The sequence below is a fragment of the Abramis brama genome (assembly GCF_963993115.1).
Source record: "Abramis brama genome assembly, chromosome: 10".
NCBI lineage: Eukaryota > Metazoa > Chordata > Actinopteri > Cypriniformes > Leuciscidae > Abramis > Abramis brama.
The window spans coordinates 1,443,524-1,467,466 of record NC_139972.1 but is presented as its reverse complement, the minus strand read 5'-3'; the positions used below and the strand labels follow the sequence as shown (position 1 = coordinate 1,467,466).

Below are 23,943 nucleotides of genomic sequence, written 5' to 3'. Positions count from 1 at the left end.
TGTAAGGTAGTTTTCCAAATATCCCCCCAAAACAAAGACTGTATGTTTTGTATTACACTTTTCAAAGAATAATCTAGCTTTAAAGTTAGAATAAAAAAGTAAAAAACAATCATACTGTAGCTTCATACCTGTTGTGTTCTGACACAAAGCCATTAACTGGTTATTTTTGTGTTATAAATGTAGCCTACTTATCTAATTTCTACAAATTTCAATCGGACAAATATAGAGTTAACACACGATGAAACAAGTGAATGATGCTACCAAATACATCTGACACAATGTTTTAAGAAAAGCAGTGTTTAAAATACAGATGATTTTTCTTTTGACAATCATACGTTTTAAATAATACCCCTGTGGGTTTAACATCCAATAAGAAGTAATTTATGCAAAGGTTATATGTTTTATTAAGTTGTCATAAACAAAACACACCCAGATCCTCCCATAGTTGTAGTAAACATTTACAATATGTAAATGGATCAGTTTTCAGATTTGTTAGAGTGCCTGTACCACATTATTGTGAGGCAATCACATTTGAGGAATAATGTGATTTATATATTTTTCCCCACTAGCGGATGACACTGTTTACATCTTGTTTCTTTCACAGTTTTTAGACGAAGACTACACTTTGAGCACTGTCAAACATGTTCATATAGGATTAATGAACAAATACAGCATAAGAAAATTATATAAATTTTAAAATTTAAACTGTGATATTCTTTTAGGTCTGTCTACGAAGCGGTCACAGGACACATAACAGGCCCAATGTGAAAAGTGAGGCCTGATGGTTTTTCTGTCACATATACGACTGTTACACTTAAAACAAAGCCATCAATTAAGTTATGCATTAAAGTGTCAAGGTGTCACAGATAGACAATTTGTCATGTTTGTCTTCACAGTGTGTGGTTCTTTAAGAAAAACAGTCTTTGTCCCACATCAGCAGCATACCAAAATTGTTTAACATATCTTAATTTTTCACGATTATAAATATTGATTAGCATCAGCTCACAGCTCAATTGTTACCAAATGCTAATGAAGAGATAATCTACAGAATGTCACTGTCACATTAGTTTGCTATTACCAAAGTTTTGACTATGAAGCAAAAAAACTAAAACAGCAATTAGTTGTAGCAGTATGGAGATTGAGTTTTATGTTTCTTTGATTTTGTTCTCATTTTTCTAAAACAGACTGTTTTAAACTGTTTACCACGGTTTCATTCTTAACATCACCATTCTTGTTGTAATGCCGGGTGTGATTGTAATGTTTGTGTAGTGTTTTCTTTACACTTTCCCCTGGATATCTGTTTCCTATGTAATGTTAGTGAACTCGAGGTCTTCTCGTCTTCTATTTGTTCATATACGACAGTATTATGAATTTGCTTGATTTAATAACTTCCAATGCTGTCTATTATATCCATATATGTGTTACATAACACCAACATGTATTTAAAGGACCATTGTGTTACAGCAAAACCACTATTTGTAGAATGATATTGTAATGTATCGAGTTTTTGCCTCTGTTTTTCTGTTACTCAACATTATCTCAGTGTTTCTTTCTATGTTTATTTTGTTTTTGTTTAACCGTGATCCAATTTTCACACCTCAAATCTTACAGACGTAATGTGTTTTTCAGAATTTAGACTACTGTTTAAAAGTCAACGTGTAGGGTTATATACAAACGGTACATTGTTTTTAATCTCACTATAGAGACAATTTAATAAACGCTTCAGGGACTGAACTTTAACATTTTAATCTTTGGTAAAAGTTAACTTAAAGTTGGCACAAAAAGAAAATTCCATCCTATCTAAATGTATGTTATGGATATATTGCGAACAATTCAGGCATATGTTTTGACCGTGTAATGTTTAATCAAAATTCTGCTGGAAAATTAAAAATATATGGTGGATTTACTTGTGGAATTTAATTAACATTGTTTATTTCAGTAGACTTAAGTTTATTACATAAGGTTAATTCAGTGCCATTTAGTAGATTCAGGTTAACATTCTTAATTTCGTCCAAAACTATTAAGTTCAATTATCCTAAAATTAATATCAAACAAAAATTAAAACAAATAATCCAATTGTTTAATTGATTCTTTTATTTAGTGAATGCGTTCAACAATTTTACAACTTTTGCAAATGTCATCTAATAAGAAAACCTTTTACAAAATCTTTACTCCGTAGTAAAGACTCTTAATGTTAAGCATTTGCTAGAAAACGGTTATGTTGCATCCAATGTATGTCTGAAGTAGTTGTTTTTATTATTATTAAAACCACTTTAATTGTTGTTAGCACGTCCTCACCCAAGCACAAGGTCTACACTTCATCACAATGGTAACCTCCAAAAACACTAACATATCAGAAACTCTTTTAAATATAAACATTAAAGAACATTAATCATTAACAAGTCACCAATTTTTTATCACGATGATGAAAAAACACATAAAATAAAGTTTTATTTTAAATTTACACCCCTATCCAGACCTCTGCAAAGCATGATGGGGAGGGGGAAATTTACTTTTTTATTCTAACTTTAAAGCTAGATTATTCTTTGAAAAGTGTAATACAAAACATACAGTCTTTGTTTTGGGGGGATATTTGGAAAACTACCTTACACACGCTGTGTTTTCACCGAATGACGTGAGCCGTTGACCATCCTCTTAATGATGTCATTGTGTGAGGAACTGTGTGGAGTATTGCAACAGCTATTTCTTAAAAACATTGCGTCAGGCATATTTATCATATTTTTACTTTATACTTGCTAGGATATTAATTGACATTGAAACAGTGTAGACGTTAGAAAAGTACATTTTATAAAATAAAAAGTACCAATTAATGACATTGTGTCATAACACAACAAAAAGTGTAATACAAATTGTATACACTATCTGATTTTGGTAGGGAACACTGGAAACTAGTGTCTTTTAGCTTAATCTTTGGTTTTAAGGGAAATTAAATATTCTCGGGATCCCCACTGAACCCTGAAGTAATGACTTCTGAAGACCTTAAGACGAGCACAATTAAATATCCACTCAAGACAACTTTACTTATGCTACGTCATGACCCACAGAGGCTTACGTGTGCTGATTTTCTAAAGATACACTGTAATAATTACAAAAACTCAAAATAATGACTTGGTTGAGTAGGGCCAACTTAAATTGTACTGTACACATTAGTTCAATCAAATTAACTTTTATGAGTATTAAGAACTTTCTTTTCTTTTGAGTTCACAAAACTTACACATTTTAATTATGTTGAACTGTTTAATTGATTTGAGTTCTATGAACTTGTTTCTTTTTATTTGACAAACTTAAATTTAACTGAAACTGGGCTGGGATCTCTATTCCCCTGCATGCTTTGCCATGACACTTAAAGGGGGAGAGTAAATGCTAAAATTGTTTTGTACCAGATTAATGTTAAGTGGGTGATTTAGTAATGTTTAATGTTTTGTTTTGCTATAGTTTAGAAAAGTTTCTGGGCTGCATAGTTTTCATTTAGGATACTTTTTCATACACGCACACATATACAAATACATACATAACGTTACATACGCACTCCACGGATACATCTGGTATGTGTCGGTGGACAAAATACTGTTTGAATATCTTTGGATAAATAAGATTTAAGACGACTAAGCACAGTTTTTGCTTTAAAATTGTAATGTTTTCAACAGATGCTGTTGTGTAAAATAATAGCTTGGGTAAAATTTATGCAAAATCATTTCTGGGTCATTTTATGGCATTGTCCATTTTCTGTCCCTAGCCTTTACAGAAATATCGCACTTGAAAAACACTTTAGGGTTACAATTTCTTCACATTTTAAAATAAAACAATATGTTATTTGAACAATTACGTCGTCTTGAGCCTTCTATGTGGCAATATTTGATTTTTTATATTTGAAAGTAGTGGTCCCCTGGAGTTGTGTCACTGGTGTTACCGTTAAACAAAAATCTAATGTTTTTTAAAATAAAAATCATACTGATGACATCACTCAACTTCCTTCTTCCAAATTCATGAATATCTATGAAGAGAGGCCCATGGCCTCTTTTCAGGTATCAAAATCTTCTCATTTATCTCATGGTTTCATATGAAGCTTTAGTTGAACTCACTGGTATGACCTGCTTTACTGTTAGGGAGTTGTAAAAAATAATAAAAATAAACTAGAATACTTATGGCATAAACAACTTCATTTAGTTAGTATACCATGATTGACAAGATGTGGTATTTTTCATGAAAACTGTTACTCTGGTTGCTGTCACTGGTGTCTCTTTTCTTATGGGAGAACCCCAGTGACACCAGTGACTCCCATTTATAGATAAACTTCTATTGAAGCTATTCATTTAGATTGTATGCCAAATGTAACAATTTAGTCTCATCTACTTAATTATGGTTAAAGAATAATGATCTTTGGTCGTATGTGGGTCATTGGTGATTCATTGTGTCATTGGTGTCACTGTCGTTTTCGGTCACGTTAAGTAAAATGTCACATGATAATAATTTTACATCCAATTAATTCTGATGCACTCAAAGTTAAGATTTAAAGGATTGCATCATTACTAGATTTTAACAGGTTTTTCAGATATTTTCATTGATATAGCAAATACATGTTAGCGCAGATGAACTATCATCATTCAAGCATACTTTTAACATACCTGATTAAAATAAATAAAACATAATCTCCTTATTTGTTGCACTACTAATATGTTCTGTAACTCTGACTGCATGTGCTGAAAAATAGAAATAATATTTCATAAAACCTTTAATATTGCGTCAAAATGGTAGGCCTACATGCAGTCTTTAAATAAATGCACAAAATATAAAAATCATTAAGCTGTCATTTTTGCGTATATTTATAAAGTCAAAGGGTGTTCTATAATGTGTTCTAAGTTTAAATGTTAGAAAAAGAAATCTGATCTTCAAAAGGTGTCAGAATTGAGGTGTCATTTTGGGTTTTATCTTTCTTTCACGCGTTCTCCTAGAACAACAGGTTGGGGGACAGCACCCCCAGGAAGGAAGGATGATTTAGCTAATCATAAAAATCCCATAAGAGTAGGCTATATAAAATGTAAATTCCTGGCTCTTTTGTTTTGACCCCTGACTTTTCCTGAAGACACTGGTATACATCTAATTATACTGATCTTACAGCCTGGTCCCTGTGAAGTGTCAGAATGGGCACATTTTGGGGTCTCCCTTCCTGACAGGAATGCTCAGATCAGGAGATTTTATGATAGGAGACTGTGGCATCTTTGATTGTAAAACACCAGGTGTCCAGCCTATCTTTTAATTGCTTGATGTTTTCTAAAACAAACTGCATATGCTAATATAGCAACTACGCAGAGAAGAAGGGGAGGGCCTGTGCCCCTGCCATGATGAAAACAATCCTCATTTACAATTTAGCAAACGGAGAGCAAACATCTCTTCTGCTTAAGGATTCTACATTTAAGGATCTATGATTTTATCCAGAGACAATAAGACCTCCTAATTTCACCGATGGTAAGTTCACTTCAACACATGTTTAAAACTACCTTTAAAATACTTTAATAATTTAACATCTTATTTCAAACAAAACAAACTATTATACACTATTTTATGTTTTATCTATGTAAGGTAGTGTTTCGCTGTGTATTAGATTAAAATATTTATACTTGATAATATTACATTTAAAATAATATGAACTTTATTCACTATTTATGTTTTATCTATGTAAGTCAGTGTTTTGTTGTATATTAGATTAAAATACTTATACTTGATAATTTAACATTTCAAATAATATGAACTATTATTCACTATTTTATTTTTTTTCTATGTAAGGCAGTCTTTCGCTGTGTATTAGATTAAAATATTTATACTTGATAATTTAACATTTCAAATAATATGATCTAATATTCACTAAAGTGCTTATACTTGATAATTTAACATTTCAAATAATATGATCTATTATTCACTATTTATGTTTTATCTATGTAAGGCAGTCTTTCGCTGTATATTAGATTCAAATATTTATATTTGATCATTTAAAATGTAAAATAATATGTACTAATATTCACTATTTTATGTTTTATCTATGTAAGTCAGTGTTTTGTTGTGTATTAGATTAAAATACTTATACTTGATAATTTAACATTTAAAATAATATGAAATATTATTCACTATTTTATGTTTTATATATGCAAGTCAGTGTTTTGTTGTGTATTAGATTCAAATACTTATACTTTATGCAATATTATTCACGATTTTTGTTTTATCTATGCAAGTCAGTGTTTTGTTGTGTATTAGATTAAAATACTTACACTTTATAATTTAACATTTCAAATAATATGAACTAATATTCACTATTAAAATACTTATACTTGATAATTTAACATTTCAAATATATTATTCACTATTTTATGTTTTATCTATGTAAGGCAGTATTTCGCTGTATATTAGATTAAAATATTTATACTTGATCATTTAAAATTTAAAATAATATGAACTATTATTCACTATTTTATGTTTTATCTATGTAAGTCAGTGTTTTGTTGTGTATTAGATTAAAATATTTGTACTTGATCATTTAACATCTTGTTTCATATAATCAAAATGGTTTTATTTATGGATGTGACTGTGTAATCTGAAAACAATTCACTCTGACATATTTTCTCCTGCTCCTAAAATTCCACAATCGGCTATTTATACACTCCTGAGAGACTATCAGACAGACATTTGCATTCTTAACTCATATAATGTGGTGTTTAAAAGGTTAAAACTTACTTTTAAATACATATACTTAAATAAATGTCATCATTTTATGTGTTTGTCAATGCTATTTCTGAAACCCGTTTTCATTCTCGCCCCACAGACATTATGGACGCAGCCGTGAAATCTGAAAAACAAATCCATGACAGATTTCGTCATGTTCATAATTTCGTCATTCTGTGGACATTATCCCCAATAAAGAAAAAACATCCCTGCAAAAAAACATTCACATGTCACACCAAGCACTATTGCAGTCATAAAACACACCGCCATAAACCCCTCCCCACCGGATCCACACATGGGTCAAATTTCACATACCACCTGTTGGTCATAAAAACCCCATATAAGGACTTCCTGTCATAAACAATGTCATGAAGTGTCATAAATCAAGGGGTCATAAATCATTTTTGACACATAGTCCCCCATATGAACTACTCAGGTGGAAAGAGCTAATGAAGGAGAAAGACTTTGAAAGGGATGCTGACGTTGCCTGCTTTCTTCTCGACAGGTAAGTCAAAGTTACGGTCTAAATTACAAGCTTTTTTTCATTGCTTGGTTGTGTAAATCATTATATAGGCAGCATAACAGTAGAACATGTATAGTTAAACTCGATGAAGTGCTATTGGAAGACATGTTGTCATAGCTTCTTGGCACATAACGGCTACCGTAGTTGCAACATGCATTTGAAAAGACGAGGCGCTAGAGAGCACTATTCGTTTAAATGCTAAATAGCATTTCACCGCTAGATGGGAGAAATTCGTACACAGTGTACCTTTAAGACGAGACACTACAGGTGAATAGGGTAAAATTTCTAACTAGCAGATATCACCATGAAACTTTCCCAGTAGATTACCTACATTAAGATGAGAAAAAAAATGTATTACAAGTTTTCTGTAATTTAATGTTTAAATATGCAAATTAGGCAATATCTAATTAAATATGCGCTAATTTGCATATATTTAAAACAAAATCTGAGTATTGGATAAAGCCAGGTTAAAAATTATTTTTTCATTGTGTTCACATATTAGATGGGAAAAAAATTACAGAGGGATTTATGGATATCTACTTTTGTTATCCTGTAAATCAGAATATACTGTCAATAGCCTTAAAAAAATGATTTTCGTGTTTTTTGGAATAAAATGTTATATAAATCAGGCTAGGAATAATATATTTACAAATCCCTCTGTAAATGTCTTCATAATATAACTAGGTACAAGACTGGAAAGTTTGGTGTATATAGGTGATACTGAAGATGAGATTTCGGACTTGGAGTATGAGAGAACAGTCATTTTGAGAAAACGGGCTTTAAAGATTTATCATCAGCCAATGAGATTGCGCATTCAGCCCTTTTACTTTCACGATTGGTTGCTGATACAAAGAAAATGACCATATTTGGATCCAACAGGATTGTACAGGAGAGAGAGAGCTTCCTAACGGTGCATGTGATGACAGGGAGCAGACAGCGATCGCGGAGCAGCATGTTGATTAAGAACGCCAACTTTTGTTGAATTTATGAGAAATCTACAGACGCAAACAGACAAAGTGTAGTAAAATAAAGACCTAAATGTGTATTTCGGACTTTTTTTCACCACAAGTCTGAAAGAAGACATGTTATTGAAGACAAATATCCAAAAATCTCAAAATTGACCAGTAAAAAAAAAAACGATGTTTTTGCCTGCCGTGTCTCGCCTTAAGGACTAACTTGTAGGGTCTTTAACAAAAAAGCCTCCAAAATTGAGGAGGTCAGAGGTCATGCTTCCTGCTGTAGTATCATCAGCTCTCCCTTCTGTTCATGCGGCCAATAGACAGTCTGCATCAACAATGGCAACATTTTAAAATTCTATATTTTGAGTAGATAACCGATAGTATATTCTCAGTAAAGGGTTTCACCCTGTGTGTTTACACTGATTAAGGATAGTTCGGGAGATACAAGTAAAGTAAAAATTATCTTTTACATCTTATACGTGCAATAAATCATAGCTACCATAGAAAAAGTAAGATCATGCTTTGAATTAAGAAAAGTAAAATGAAATATTCGCTCAAGACAAACTTTACTTGTGCCGCACCATGGACCACAGAGGCACATCGCGTCTCTGAAAAATGTGTGGTGATTTTCCAAATGATACAACTTAGTCTAAATAAGAGCAATGTGGAGTCCTCGGATTTCTTAAAAACAAAACAACAACAAAACATTGCGACAAACTTTGACAACATGTTTCATGTTGTATGGACAAAAATACTGTTTGAAATATTTTTGTATAAATAAGATCTAAGATGCCTAAGCATACTTTTTGCTTTTTTTAAATCTAAAGTTTTTGAACAGACACTGTTTAGTAAAAATAATACCTTAGGTTAAATTTAAGCAAAATCATTTATATCATACAGAAGTCTTCTTAGAAGATAAATAGAATATACAATTTTAATAGAACTTTAAAGATTTGATTTAAACAGTCTTTTAATTTTAAAATATATAATTTAAACTTTTAAGGTTATGCTTTTAAATGAATTTAGTATAAAACTCTGGATGTAGTATGCTCTGGAACACTGACTAGCTTTACTGTGACATTATCCCCCGCGGCTCATCTGGTCTGTAACTCCTCTCGTCTCTGTATGGGTCTGAAGCTTCATTTCACACTGTAGTTTATCCCTGAAGGATCTGGGGCTGTTTTGTTTATGATAACTTAAACTATTTGCTTTTTGGATTGTTTTTTATCGTTGCATAAAGAACTTCTTCACCCCTCTGGAAATGTAAGGTGTTTTTATAAATATATTAATTTAGCTAAAACCATGTTTACGTTTTTTAAATACATTTTAGTAACATATGTTATTATTCATTGGTTATAGATTTTATTTATAATAATTTAATTTAAAAATAGAGATTAGTTAATTTTTTAGAACCGTGTGTGTGCGCACTGTAAAAAATTATCGTGATTTTAACGGTAAAAGACTAAAATGCTACAGTGAAAAACTGTTAATTGGTTAACAGAAAGTTTCCGTACTATATACGGTAAATAACTGTGATAGATCGAATGGTACATTTAATGTAATTTTACTGTAAAATACTGTTAAATTTACAGTTTTTGAAAGTGAAAAAGAACAACTCATTGTATGATTTACAGTGATGGTGTTTAATGTTTGTGTGAATGACACTGTGCAGCTTCTATTACATTAGTATTACATTTCTTGTGGAAGAGCTGCTTGTGATGAGCTTTGATTGATCATGTGACTCTCATCACTGCTGTGATTGTTGGTTATCAGTGTATTACAATGGTACAAAACAGATATTAATACTTCAATAGGACATTAAATTCACATTATATCAGATAATGAATTACGGTTTATTACTGTAAATTTTAAGTTAAGTCTGTAAAACCAATAACGTTGCTACCGTATTTTTGACGGTAAAGTACTGGCAACCACAGCTGCCGGGTTTTTACCGTAAAAATCACGGTTTAATTTTTTACAGTGTGTGTGTGTGTATGTGTTTGTGTGTGTGTGTGTGTGTGTGTGTGTGTGTGTGTGTGTGTGTGTGTGTGTGTGTGTGTGCGCAAAATGATATTAAATTATTTATTTCATTTTTGAAAATGTACAAATGTAGTTTTCTGTGATGGTCGTGTTTAGGTGTATGGGATAGAATATGCAGTTACAGTACAAAAATCATCATGGCTATGGAAAGCCCCCACCATAAAAATTTTAATCCTGCATGGACAAAAAAATGCTGATTGAATCTTTTCATATAAATGAGATTTAAGACGACTAAGTACAGTTTTTCAACAATCTAAAGTTTTTGAACAGACATTGTTTAATAACAATTATACTTTAGGTCACCGTTAAACAAAATCATTACAGTAATCTTCTTAAAGATAAATAGAAGATGCGTATGTATTCAAACTTTAAAGATTTATTTTAAACAATCTTTCATTTTAAAAGATCATATTTAAACTTTTAAGATTATGCTTTTAAATAAATTTAGTATGAACAAAACTTTGGCTCTGGAAAGGCGTTAGCAGACTAACATTACATACGCTGTGACATGATGCACAAAGGCTCATCTGGTCTGTCACCCTATATCCTGAAGCTGACATTATTGTCAAGTAACTTCTTTCTCAGAAGACGCTGCACTGATTGGAAGTACCTTATAAGCAGCCTAGCCTGAGGGTTCACAGTTTCTAAATGTTTTCATTGTTGCTCTCTCTCTCTCTCTCTCTCTCTCTCTCTCTCTCTCTCTCTCTCTCTCTCCCTGAATATAGGTCTATGTGGTAATTTTCTCACAGATACAACTTAAGGAATTATTGAACATTTCACATGTGTGAGATGACTTGTGACACTTCAAATTTCGAATTATTTTACATAACCCTGATAAATAAAAAATATACTTTAAGTTCAAGTTTTTCCACAGACCATCATTGTATAATATTTGTTTTTATTAAGACTTTTAATAATTCATTGAATTTAATTTAAAACATATATATATATATATATATATATATATATATATATATATATATATATATATATATATATATATATATATCTTACTTACTTAAATATACTTTAAGTTCAAGTCAAGTTTTTCCACAGACCATCGATGTAGAATTTTTGTTTTTTTATTAAGACTTTATATAATTTAAACTTTTAAGATTATACTTTGAAATAAATTTAGCACTAACACAACATTCAAAATGTCTCATTCTAATCACTGAATACAGCCCACTGGTTCAAAGACCGACAGACGGTGCTGTGAGAGAGAACCACTCTGTGATTTTATTTTATATATTTTATATTATATATTTTATATTTTAAGCAATTAATTTATATACTTTTAAAGAATAGAATGTTTTTCAACTTTAGTTAAATTAGCAAGATATTTATTTTATTTTATATTTTATATTATAAACATTTCATTTATACACTTTTAAGGAACAGAATGTTTTTCAACTTTAGTTAAATTAGCAAGGTATTTATTTTATTTAATATTTTATATTATAACCATTTAATTTATATTCTTTTAAGAAATAGAATGTTTTTAAACTTTTATACAGCATTATTAGAAAACCTCTTTTTATCACTTCCACTGTGCTCTGGAATGTGGAGGGTGGGAGGGAGCGCGATGCCGATACTTGCATGTGACGCACATCCTGATATCTATAACCCTTCATCACTTCCATTATATCAAAGTTCAAATATTAAACAATACATCCCCTTATACTCTGACTTTATAATCGGGCCAAAGTTCAAATATTAAACAATACATACTCTTATACTCACGAGGTCATACACATATTATCCTATTATCCTATTATCCTATTATTCAATTACACACAAGGTCACCGCTTGGGTCAAAAGGTCAACCCATTAATTAAAAAGCCATCAATCATTTTTGACAGGTGGTGTCTCTAATCACTACTGACGTCTTATCGATCAAAAGTTCAGTATGGCGTACCACAAGGCTCAGTACTAGGACCGTTGCTGTTCACTCTGTACATGCTACCCTTGGGAGATATCATTAGGAAGCATGGAATTAGTTTTCACTGTTATGCTGATGATACGCAGCTCTATATTTCTTCACGCCCCGACGAAACGCACCAATTCACAAAATTAATGGAATGTATAGTTGATATAAAAAATTGGATGACTAGTAATTTCCTACTACTTAATTCTGAAAAAACAGAGTTCCTAATTATTGGGCAAAAAAAAACTCTGCACGTATTAACCCAGAATACTGTCTAACACTTGATGGCTGCTCTGTCAAGCCTTCGTCGTCGGTTAGGAACCTGGGTGTGCTCTTTGATACCAATCTTTCATTTGAAAGCCACGTTTCTAGCATCTGTAAAACCGCATTCTTCCATCTTAAAAATATATCTAAATTACGCCATATGCTTTCAATGAAAAATGCGGAACAATTAGTTCATGCGTTCATGACCTCAAGGCTAGATTATTGTAATGCTCTACTGGGTGGTTGCCCTGCACGCATAATAAACAAACTACAGCTGGTCCAAAACGCAGCAGCTAGAGTTCTTACTGTTCTTACCCGTTCTGTCAACACTGCATTGGCTCTCTATTAAACATTGTATACATTTTAAAATATTGCTGACTACTTACAAATCATTAAATGGTTTAGCTCCCCAGTACTTGAGCGAGCTCTTAAAGGAATAGTTCACTTTAAAATGAAAATTCTGTCATCATATACTCACCCTCATGTTTAGTGGTGCAACGGATCATCATTGATCCGTGATCCGTTTGGATCAATATCTTCGGTTCGGCACACACGTGATCCGCGGATTGATTTATGAAAAAAAAGAAAGTTGTGCGCATGTTCAGTCCACACACAGCGTGGTCATGGCGAGCGGAGGAACTTGAACGCCCCGCGTCATTGAAATCCCCTGTATGGGAGCATTTTGGCTTCCCTGTCAAATATAATGATGAAGGAAAGAGGTTAGTGGATGTGACGATGTGTAGGCACTGTGGCACAAGAAAGCCATATGACAGTAGGGCTGTCAACGAATATTCTAAATTCGAATATATATTCGAATAGTTTTAAAAAACAGAATATCGAAGGTGAAAATTAATATTGGATTGTGGAAAAACGCCCGCGGTAGCAGAGGCGTAGCTGTCTGCTTTGCGAGTGGGCGCGCTGTCTGAGGGGTCAGGGACAGGTCATTTTATTTAACGTTAAACAGAAACATTACTAAAGTGTTACGCTACTGTACTGACTGAATAGATATTGCATGATCATTGCATGGTTAGATACAGTATTTTTATGCACTGTCTGCAGGCTTCCACTGGTTTGATTATTTACCGTTTCACGTCAAGGAAAAGTTCCATGTTTACCACAGCACAGCTCGCGAGCGTTCAGTGTCGGTTCTATATACTGTAAAACTTCAATTAATGTTAATAATATTTGTTTCAATCACTGAATGAAGCCTGCTATATTTGGGACAAGAGTCGCGACCTTAAATTGCTTGCACAAAACTCTTGATCAGCACTCAACATTTGCTTATTTGTTGTTCAGTTAAACCATTATGAACCGCAGAGAGCGTGACGCCTCATTCGCGCCGCAAGACCTCCAGACGCGTGTAAACGCGTCTTTACATTGACTTAACATTGAAAACACTCGCGCCAGACGCTCTATTCGCGTTTGGTGTGAACACAGCATGGGTGAGGGCGAGAGAGAGAAAGAGGTCTGCGGTCTTGGCCATTAGTTGATTTACTTGTTTTTGTGTATGTAATACGTTGTCACATATGTTTAAACTTAAATAAACTACCTATACAAGTAGTTATGTCTCTTTGTATTAATGTGTCCTGTTATTGACGTAATGCGCGTCATTGACAAAATGCGCAACCAGATGTTCGAATAGTTCGAATATGTGTTTTTTTAGAGGGAATATTCGAACGTCATTTTTGAGCAATTTTGACAGCCCTATATGACAGTGGAAACACATCAAGCATTGGTCCATGTTTAAAGGAAGTTTTAAACATTTAAATGTTTATGCCTTTTATGTTGCACTTTAAGTTGTTGTTCATTAATTATGTTAAAAAGAAGATATTATGCCTTGTGCACTTTAAGTTGATTTTATATATTTTATTTTAATCATTTAAAAGTGTTAATAAACAAAAACATTTTTTTTTTTTTGCTCATCCGAAAAATGATCCGATCCGTGACTCTGATCCGAGAAACGATCCGAACCGTGAGTTTTTTGATCCGTTGCACCCCTACTCATGTTGTTTCAAACCTGTATGAATTTCTTTCTTCTGCTGAACACAAAGGAAGATATTTAGAAGAACGTCAGTAACCAGACAGTTTCTGGGTCCCACTGACTTCCATAGTATTTTTTTTTCCTACTATGGAAGTCAATGGGACCCAGAAACTGTCCGCGGGCGCGTTTTGCTGGATTTTCTTCACATTGTAGCACAATAAACTTAAATTACTCCGTCATTTATGGTCATACAGAAAAAATAAATATGTAAAAGGAATCTGTGAGATGTCTACTTTTATATGTGTCCACTTAAAATCAAATCAAAACATTGTGCTTTTGTAAAATAAAGAAAATAAACAGGGTGTGCTTTCTGCCTCTCCGTCGCGGTGAACTTTTTTTTCTTGAGCACGTCTATAAACTGAAACAAAACTCAGCGAATACTTGTCACACATTTATGAGCCATATATCTTTATAAACATTTAAGTGTGTACTTTTAAATCATCGGATTCAAACTGAAAACAAATATTCTCTGTTTAAGTAATTTGTATAAAACCAACAAGATGTCCAGCTTCTCAAACGCTTGCTCATTATTTTTAATTCGACCACGCCCACGCATACAAAAGAGATTCACATGCAAATCTCCACATGGAACGCGAACGCGCTCGTTACCTCAAAAACAAAGCACCAAAAAACTTCACAAGTCTCTGCTTTTCGTCGAGTTTGGAAGACACGCCGTGAGCTTACATTGGATTTACCTCAGAAGAAGAAGAACGCGATTTGAAGACAAGGAAGATGTAAGGTAAGAAATTCTTAATTATATTAGTTGAATATTATTGTTGCATAAACTTCACATTGCAGTTGAACTGTTGCTAGATATATGGTGAATATTATAATATTTAGACCCGTGTTTACTGTTAAATACTGTTTGTGGATATCTGCTCAAACGTATAATATAGTAACCAAAATGTATCATATTTAGGAGCGCGCTCTGCGTTTGAATGTATCATATTTTGGAGCGCGCTCAGTGTTTGAATGTATCATATTTTGGAGCACGCTCTGCGTTTGAATGTAACATATTTTGGAGCGCACTGCATTTGAATGTATCATATTTTGGAGCGTGCTGTGCGTTTGAATTTTTCATATTATATCATCATAACAAATGGAAACATTTGAAGTAACATATGATAATCAATTTTTTTTTTTCTAGTAGTTGTTACTGAAGTGATACATTTGAAAGATTTATAGGCTGCTATAGGTTATTGTTATTATTATTATTATTATTATTATTATTACTTTATGTAGCACTGCGCGTAGCCTGCCTACAAGGCACAACAAACCTGGTGTTCATTATATTTGTTGGAAACATTTGTGTGTATTCTGTGATTTTTAAAAAGCAATTTTAACCAGAAAAAAAAACATTTTAACCGTACAGCCCTATAGTTTCTATATAGTTTGATATCAGCATGTTCAAAGTTTTTTTATTTTTTTATATTTTTTTATATACAGGGACCAGATGCCACTGAGTCCTTCTGACTTCAACATTCACATGAGTCTCTGTACATGAACATGGTAAAGTGAAAATCAAACACCTTGGAAATGAAAGGTATGTACAATGTTTTTATGAATGTCAGAAAGGTCTCTGTCTTTGGATCATTGTTTTAAATAGTGTGCTTTTTTGTAATTTGTTGTGTATCTTTGGATTATGTTGTGTTGTAAATAAATCCAAACCATTCTTTTTTAAATCTCCTCATTCTTTGTGCAAGGTTGCTCAGAATGATAGGGCCTGATAGCTCCTAATAGGGCCATTAGGGGAGGGTCTTTGTCTTTCTCAGGTGTGAAAACTATACATATTAATGATGTGATCACGCCTCTTCGCATAAAGCTTTCTTACACAAAACACGTCTTACAAATTTTAAATCAATGTATTGTCTTATCCGAATGAGCAGTCAGCATGATTTTCACATAGTTTTGTAGCAAATATTATAGGATATGTGATACAATTTTCAAAAGTCTTGTGAATAAATAATCAGTATGGGTTTCATGGCCTTATTTCAGTGACAATTTTTTTTTGTATTTTCACAAACCACACATAAATGTCATTATCTCAAAACTACAAACTTTTACATACATGCTGCTTATATATTATTGTAGCAGAGTTTGTGTTAAATACAGTGTAATCAGACTTTAGCCATGAAAATGTCACAAGTAACAGAAATAAGCACAAATGTCAGAGCATGTCAGAACACCTCCAGGGCCAGAAAACAGCTCAGACCCCAGAGGGTTAAATCTAGACTAAAACGCATCTCTTTTACCTGGCAGTCATATAGAACATTATACATTTCTATTATTCAAATCAGTTAAATGATTATTAGGCTGCATAGATTAGGTCAGGCAGAACTGGGGACAAATAACTTCCTATAACACCTGATGTACTCGTTACATCATAAGAAGAATGGCATCTATGCTAATGTTAGTCTTTCTGTTTATTCCGAGGTTTACTGAAGTCAGCCTGATCCAGGCCATATCCAGATCAGATGGTGGACCTGCACCTGGACCCATCCACAATGCATCCCTGAAGTGCCAGCCTCATCAGCCCTGTGAAGGCCTCATTGACACGACAGCCATCGGCACTGATCCTCAACAAACTCGTCTCCATACCGGCGTGATGACTCCGACTTCCAACCAGATGGAACTGGATAATATTCGGAATGTTCTGATCTAATCTGACTTCTGACCTGTACTGCTGCCTGGATCATAATCATAAACTGTTCGTTCGTTGGCCAGAGGAGAACTGGCCCCCGACTGAGTCTGGTTTCTCCCAAGGTTTTTTTCTCCATTCTGTCACCTGATGGAGTTTTGGTTCCTTGCCACTGTTGCCTTGGCTTTTGGCTTGCTTAGATGGGGACATTTAATATTCAACAATATTATTGATCTGCCTTATTTAAGGTGGACGATGACGCAATTTTCTATTAAACCTATAAAATTTTATTTCTACAACAAAGTTTGTTTCTAGAAGAAAATTGCATCATCGTCAGCCTGTTGCCTTGGCTTTTGGCTTGCTTAGTTGGGGACATTTAATATTCAATAATATTACTGATCTGCCTTACTTAAGGTGGACGATGATGCAATTTTCTTCTAGAAACAAACTTTGTTGTATTATTTTCATGTTATTACTGTGAAGCTGCTTTGATACAATCTGTATTGTAAAAAGCGCTAAATAAATAAAGGTGACTTGACTGACAGACACAGACACACACACACAAACACACAGAGACACATACTCACTCACACAACATATTAACCATAAATAGTTCTCACTTTAGATTAGGTCGCGGAAAATCAGAAAATGCCATTAAGTGCTTTAATACAGCCTTTATTGGACATTAATTACATTAATATTAATTAAGAGTTCTTTAAAATATTTACAAATACATTAAGAACAAACACACACACACACAGACACACACACACACACACACATACTGACTCACACACACACACACACACACACAGAGAGACACACACACAGACACTCACTCAATCACTCACTCACACACACACACACACACACACACACACACACACACACAAAGTCACACATACGCACACACAGACACACACACACACACACACACACACACAGAGACACACACTCACACACACACACACACACACACACAAAGAGACACACACACACACACACACACACACACACACACAGAGACACACACTCACACACACACACAGAGACACACTCACTCACACAACGTATTAACGATAAATGGTTATCACTTTAGATAAGATCACGGAAAATCAGAAAATGTCTTTAAGTGCTTTAATACAGCCTTTATTAGACATTACTTACATTAATATTAAGAGTTCCTTAAAATGTTTACAAATACATTAAGAACAAACACACACATACACGCACACACAGACACTCACACACACACACACACACACACACACACACACACACACACACACACACACACACACACACAAACACACACATGGGCTGGGACGATACACCTAGACCGTGGGGAAAAGTTAAATCATACACTTATACAGACTGTACATGATGTATAAAATTAGTCATAGTTACAAAAATTCTGTTTTATTTCAGAATTAATGAGTTTTATTTCAGAAGCATCATACAGTACTACATTCTCTTGAATAAATAATTCAATTACAAATACATTTTTTAACAGTCACTTGTTGCCACCTAGTGGCGAAAAATTATAATCGATAAATGTGTTATTTTAAGTGCCAAGTTTCTATCAAAAGCTGATTTACTCAACACAGATTTGAATGTTGCGATATGATTTTGTCAAAGGTTTAATAGACAGACGAATTGGAAGAAGGTTGCTGTACAAACTGTATATTCAATCCCCTAATCCTAACTGATATATTTTAACAATGTGAACAAATGAGTATTTGTATATATTTCATATTGACAGCATTATGCTGTTTATTTTTTAAGTGTTATGTTTATTTTTGGATATAGGCTTAATGTATGTCAATGTTCTCTATAGGTTGTATGATTGTGGTGTCACAGATGAAGGTTGTGCTGCTCTGGCTTCAGCTCTGAGATCAAACCCCTCACACCTGAGACAACTGGATCTGTCTAAGAATAATCTAGGAGACTCAGGAGTGAAGCTGCTGAAGGATCTGGAGGACGATCCACATTATCAACTGGAGACACTATGGTAAGAATAGTTCTGAACAAATGGCTGTTTTACTCACTAGAAATAAAAGGAAATTGTACCAGGTTCAGTAACACCATGTGTGTGTGTGTGTGTGTGTGTGTGTGTGAATATTTTGTTTGAGATTCTTAAATTGAGCTTCATTTTTGCAGGTCTCTGAACTTTTAACTGTGTTTAATATGAGTTTAACTCTGCTCATAGTGTTGTGACTGATTGGGGAAATAATATTAATTTTTTTTTCCAGCTTTTCCCCTTTAACTGTATCTATTTGTAGATAATCTGATATTTGGGTTGTTTGTTATTAACTGATATTAAATCTGTAGTGAGTGTAATGATCATTTTTGCTGGTTCTGTATCAGCTGTCCATTGTGTGAAAGTGACCTTTCATGTGCTTTTGATTTTGTAAAGTGATTTTGAGCATCAGATATAAGCTATATTATCATGTTTGAGAATGAATTAATATAGATTATCTAGTTAGTTTTCTTATGAAAAGATGTGACATACGTAATATCTCATACTACATATGTGACTGTTTGTGTGTTTTATTTTAGGACTGACTATGATTAGGATGACAGTCTGATCTTCTGATGATCATCTGATGGTGAATAAGGATCCACTACAGAGAGTCACAGTCAACAGAATCAACAGAGACTGAAGATACAGTGACTTCACTGTTATAAATTAAGACTTCATTTAGATTTCAACAATCCTCTGACAGACCTGATGATGCGGCAGTGAAACACCTTTTATTTCACAGCAGAAAAATTGCAGTTTCTCATTCATATATTAACCATTTTATTTGTATAAACACACAGTATAAACTCAAAAAGGTTAGAGTTTTGTTACAGAGAAAATATAGAGCCTGAATGTGTTTGTGTTTTTGTTAAAGGGACAATATGTAGCTTTTTAGGTATTTTATTATCTAAAATCAATATTTTTATTCATAAATATGCCCTCAATGGTGTACAAATACCTATGCCAATGATCAGACTAATCCTCGTAAACGAAGAATTTATTATCTTTATATACATGGGACGGGTAGGTCCACGGAGGCTTCCATGTAGTTCCGCCATCTTGAAAAACTATAATAGCAGAGAGGGACAAAAAGTACTAGGCCAACGCGTTTCCACAATGCGTTTCGTTCAGAGCCAGCGTCACGTGACTGAAGTCAACAGAAGCGGAGGAGCAGAGCAGAGAGAGGCGCTTGAAACTGCCTCGGCAAGTTTAAAAGGCTGCACTGCACGGTTATTTATACACCGTTCATTCATACATACATATGAGTCACAGGATAAGGAGTCCTCGTCGTCAAAAAATAGACCGTAAAAGGAAACGTGACCGGAGATTACAAAAACAATGGTTAATGTCGGGATAGCTAATGCAGGAGAAAGCTTTCAAAAGAGATGCTAAAGTTGCCTGCTTTCTTCTCGTCAGGTAAGTCAATGTTACGGTCTTAATTACAAGCTTCTTTTTCATTGCTTTGTTGTGAACTTTATTATATAGACAGTAGAACATTTATAGTTATATCTATTTATCTATTCTATTCATAGTAAGTTAAACAGGCTCTTTGATGAATAGCAGCTATTGAGTAAAGTAACGTTAGAGAAGGCACAGATGATGATGACAACAATGCACGTACTTCAAAAATATAACGAATAAAGAAGGCATTATTACTACTAACTACCATAGTTAATGTTTTTCACAGTCAGTAATTTATACTGTAACATTCTTTTTTTTCGTTGTTTCAAGTTTCAGTTTGTTTGAAATAACAAACCTGTACCCCCGAAGAAAAACTCGAAGTGCTATTATAAGACATCCTGTCATAGCTTTTTGGTACGTAACGGCAACCGTAGATGCAACGCGCATTTGGAAAAGTGAGGCGCTGGAGAGCAATATTCGTTTGAATGCAAAATACAATTTCACCACTAGATGGGAGAAATTCCTACTTACTGTCCCTTTAAACCAGCAGAGGGAGACAAAGACTAATGAAAAATTCATTTTTCATAATTATGAGGGGAAAAAAGTTCAAGCTCGCTTTTGGAAAACAAACAATGTACATTTACATGTTTTTAATAATAGTTATATTACATTTGTATTAAAGGTCCCATATTGTACACCTTTCTGAAGTTTTATTTTAATGTCCTTAAGAATATATATTTGCAGTGTAAGTACCAAAAACCATCTCAATATATTTTTACAGCTCCTTTCTCAGGAGCTCTGCCAAGAACAGGTTGATTTTGGCCTGTCTACTTAATATTCATGAGCCTCTCTTCTGATTGGCCTGTTGTTTTTCTGAGTGATGCACGGCCAGGCCAACCACAAGTGACTAGGGTCATGTATGCTGTAGCCTGCTGTGGCTTGATGATGCTCACAAGTAAGGTAAATAGTCGGTTCACCGTTCATAGACCGGACTCGAGTACTGCAGCCCTCATCATCTTACCCAAACATTGGAGTGTCCGTGCTCAACTAAGGCAGAGGCGGCATCTATGCCGGTGAACCGAACATATAATGATTCAGTTTGACTCCTAGGGGTTCGACTCCCAAGACAAGGAGATGCTCACCCGACTGGCCAATTGGAACGTGGCCCCGCCCATGACACAATTTTCACAGTGAAAGCAAAATCCTGACACGAGAGCAAGAAATTGCATCGAGAGCAAAGAAAAGCGTTTTGAGAGAAACACTTTTTTTTAGAGATAATGTTTTCACACTGATAGCAAAAAATATATATTTGAGAATTTTTTCAAAGTATTTTGAGAGATATTTTTTTTCTCAGAAATAATTTTAAAAATTTCAAATGTATATTTTTTTATGTTCTATGAGAAAATACTTTCTCTCAAAACTTTTTTTAGTCTCAAATGTTATTATTTTTTGTTATTGGTATGAAAACTTTTTCTCTCAAATATTCTTTTTTTCTCTCATGAAATGCTTTTTTTGCTATCAGTGTGATAACTTTTTCTCTCAAACTTTTTTTTTCTCTCAGATCATTTATTTTCTCTCATGTAATAAAGACACAATTCTATCTCCATACATTTTCTTAATAAATCGCTTTACAACAACAATTTACAGTGTTTTTCTTCATAAACCACTTTCTTCATATATGGTTACAATGATTATTACAAGTGTCTTTCTTTATAACACTTCCTTAATAAATCATTTAACAACAACTTCTGGTGTCTTGCTTTATAAAAACACTTTCATTATATAAGGTTACAATTATGGTTTACTACAATACATAAGTGCTTCATACACAAAAAGGCATAATTATAATAGAATAATTGCATATTTTATAACAAAACCTTTTATGGTTAATTGAGTTGATTAACTGAATGTGCTCCTCCTGTGTTAATTAGGTTAATTATCTGAACGTGCTTCTCCAGAACATTGTTAAAGGACAAATCCAGTGAAAAATTAACCTAGGGGTATTTAACACATGGTTACCGAGTCGATCGTTCCCTGCAATGCGTTTTCATGAAAATCGAATGTATAGAGTTTTATCTTTAAAAACAGTATAGCTCATAGCAGTAGTATATGGGGCATAGAGTAAGTAAAATTAAATCGCTAGTTAATACCACTAACAAGGCTCAAAATAGCCTCACACTAACACGGAAACATAATGAGGGTCCTTACATACAAACCGAAGCATTGAGAACTTTGTAAGTGTACAGACAGTTTAATAAGAAGATACTTTATAAAGACAGTACATTACGCGTTTACATGCAGGATCCATCTTGGAAAACAGTCTCGACTAATCGAGCCACGAACGCCGTGCTACGTTAGATTTCACAAACGTAACTCCTATCGACCAGCTATCCTATCGACGGCGTTCGTGGCTCGATTAGTCGAGACTGTTTTCCAAGATGGATCCTGCATGTAAACGCGTAATGTACTGTCTTTATAAAGTATCTTCTTATTAAACTGTCTGTACACTTACAAAGTTCTCAATGCTTTGGTTTGTATGTAAGGACCCTCATTATGTTACCGTGTTAGTGTGAGGCTATTTTGAGCCTTGTTAGTGGTATTAACTAGCGATTTAATTTTACTTACTCTATGCCCCATATACTACTGCTATGAGCTAATCTGTTTTTAAAGATAAAACTCTATACATTCGATTTTCATGAAAACGCATCGCAGGGAACGATCGACTCGGTAACCATGTGTTAAATACCCCTAGGTTCATTTTTCACTGGAATTGTCCTTTAATAAAACATCATCTGTTAGCATTGAAGTTGTCATGGCGTGATCAAGTCGGATTATGTCAGTTTGTTTGGGCCGTGTGAATTAGCCTTTATTGAACTCAGAATTGTGGGATAAAAAGAGACAGCCCTAGTGTGGTCTAAATGTAGTTTCTTATTATGTTGAATATGTCATAACATTGTAATTTATCATTACAAAATACTTGAAGTTATTTTATAATCATCTAAAGTTTGCACACATGAGCCTATATTCTAGTGATGGGAAACCGAGGCTTTCTGAAGCATATGAGGCTTTCATCAAATTGTGCCGAAAAAAGGTTCATTACTCGAAGCTTTTAACACAATGCGCATTAGTGACATCTGGTGGTCACACTTGTTTTCTCCACTATATATAACAAATCAACACAGAGCAGAAAAGCACGTGACCAAACAAAGCTTCGGAAGTCGGTGACATACAAGTGTGGATTAATAAAGTTCTGTCTAATCTCATCTAAATTAATTTCTGCCAATGAGACACAACTCGTGTCGTGTAGCCTGGCCAACGCATTCACATATTGAGCAATAATATAACATATACAAGTATGTGATCGTAATTGAAGCAATTGAAAAAATATTTTG

General features: G+C 33.7%; 1 protein-coding gene across 1 annotated transcript in view; it reads left to right on the top strand.

Annotated features, from left to right (window-relative positions):
• LOC311091261 (uncharacterized protein) overlaps positions 1–22,392 on the top strand; it is a 95,003-nt gene extending 72,611 nt beyond the window's left edge. The window contains exons 12-13 of the mRNA XM_084127079.1: positions 18,965–19,138; positions 19,687–22,392. Coding sequence (XP_083983205.1) covers positions 18,965–19,138; positions 19,687–19,702 — 190 coding nt within the window. The 3' untranslated portion in view covers positions 19,703–22,392. The remainder of the gene's footprint in view (positions 1–18,964; positions 19,139–19,686) is intronic.
• The last annotated feature ends 1,551 nt before the right edge of the window (positions 22,393–23,943 follow it).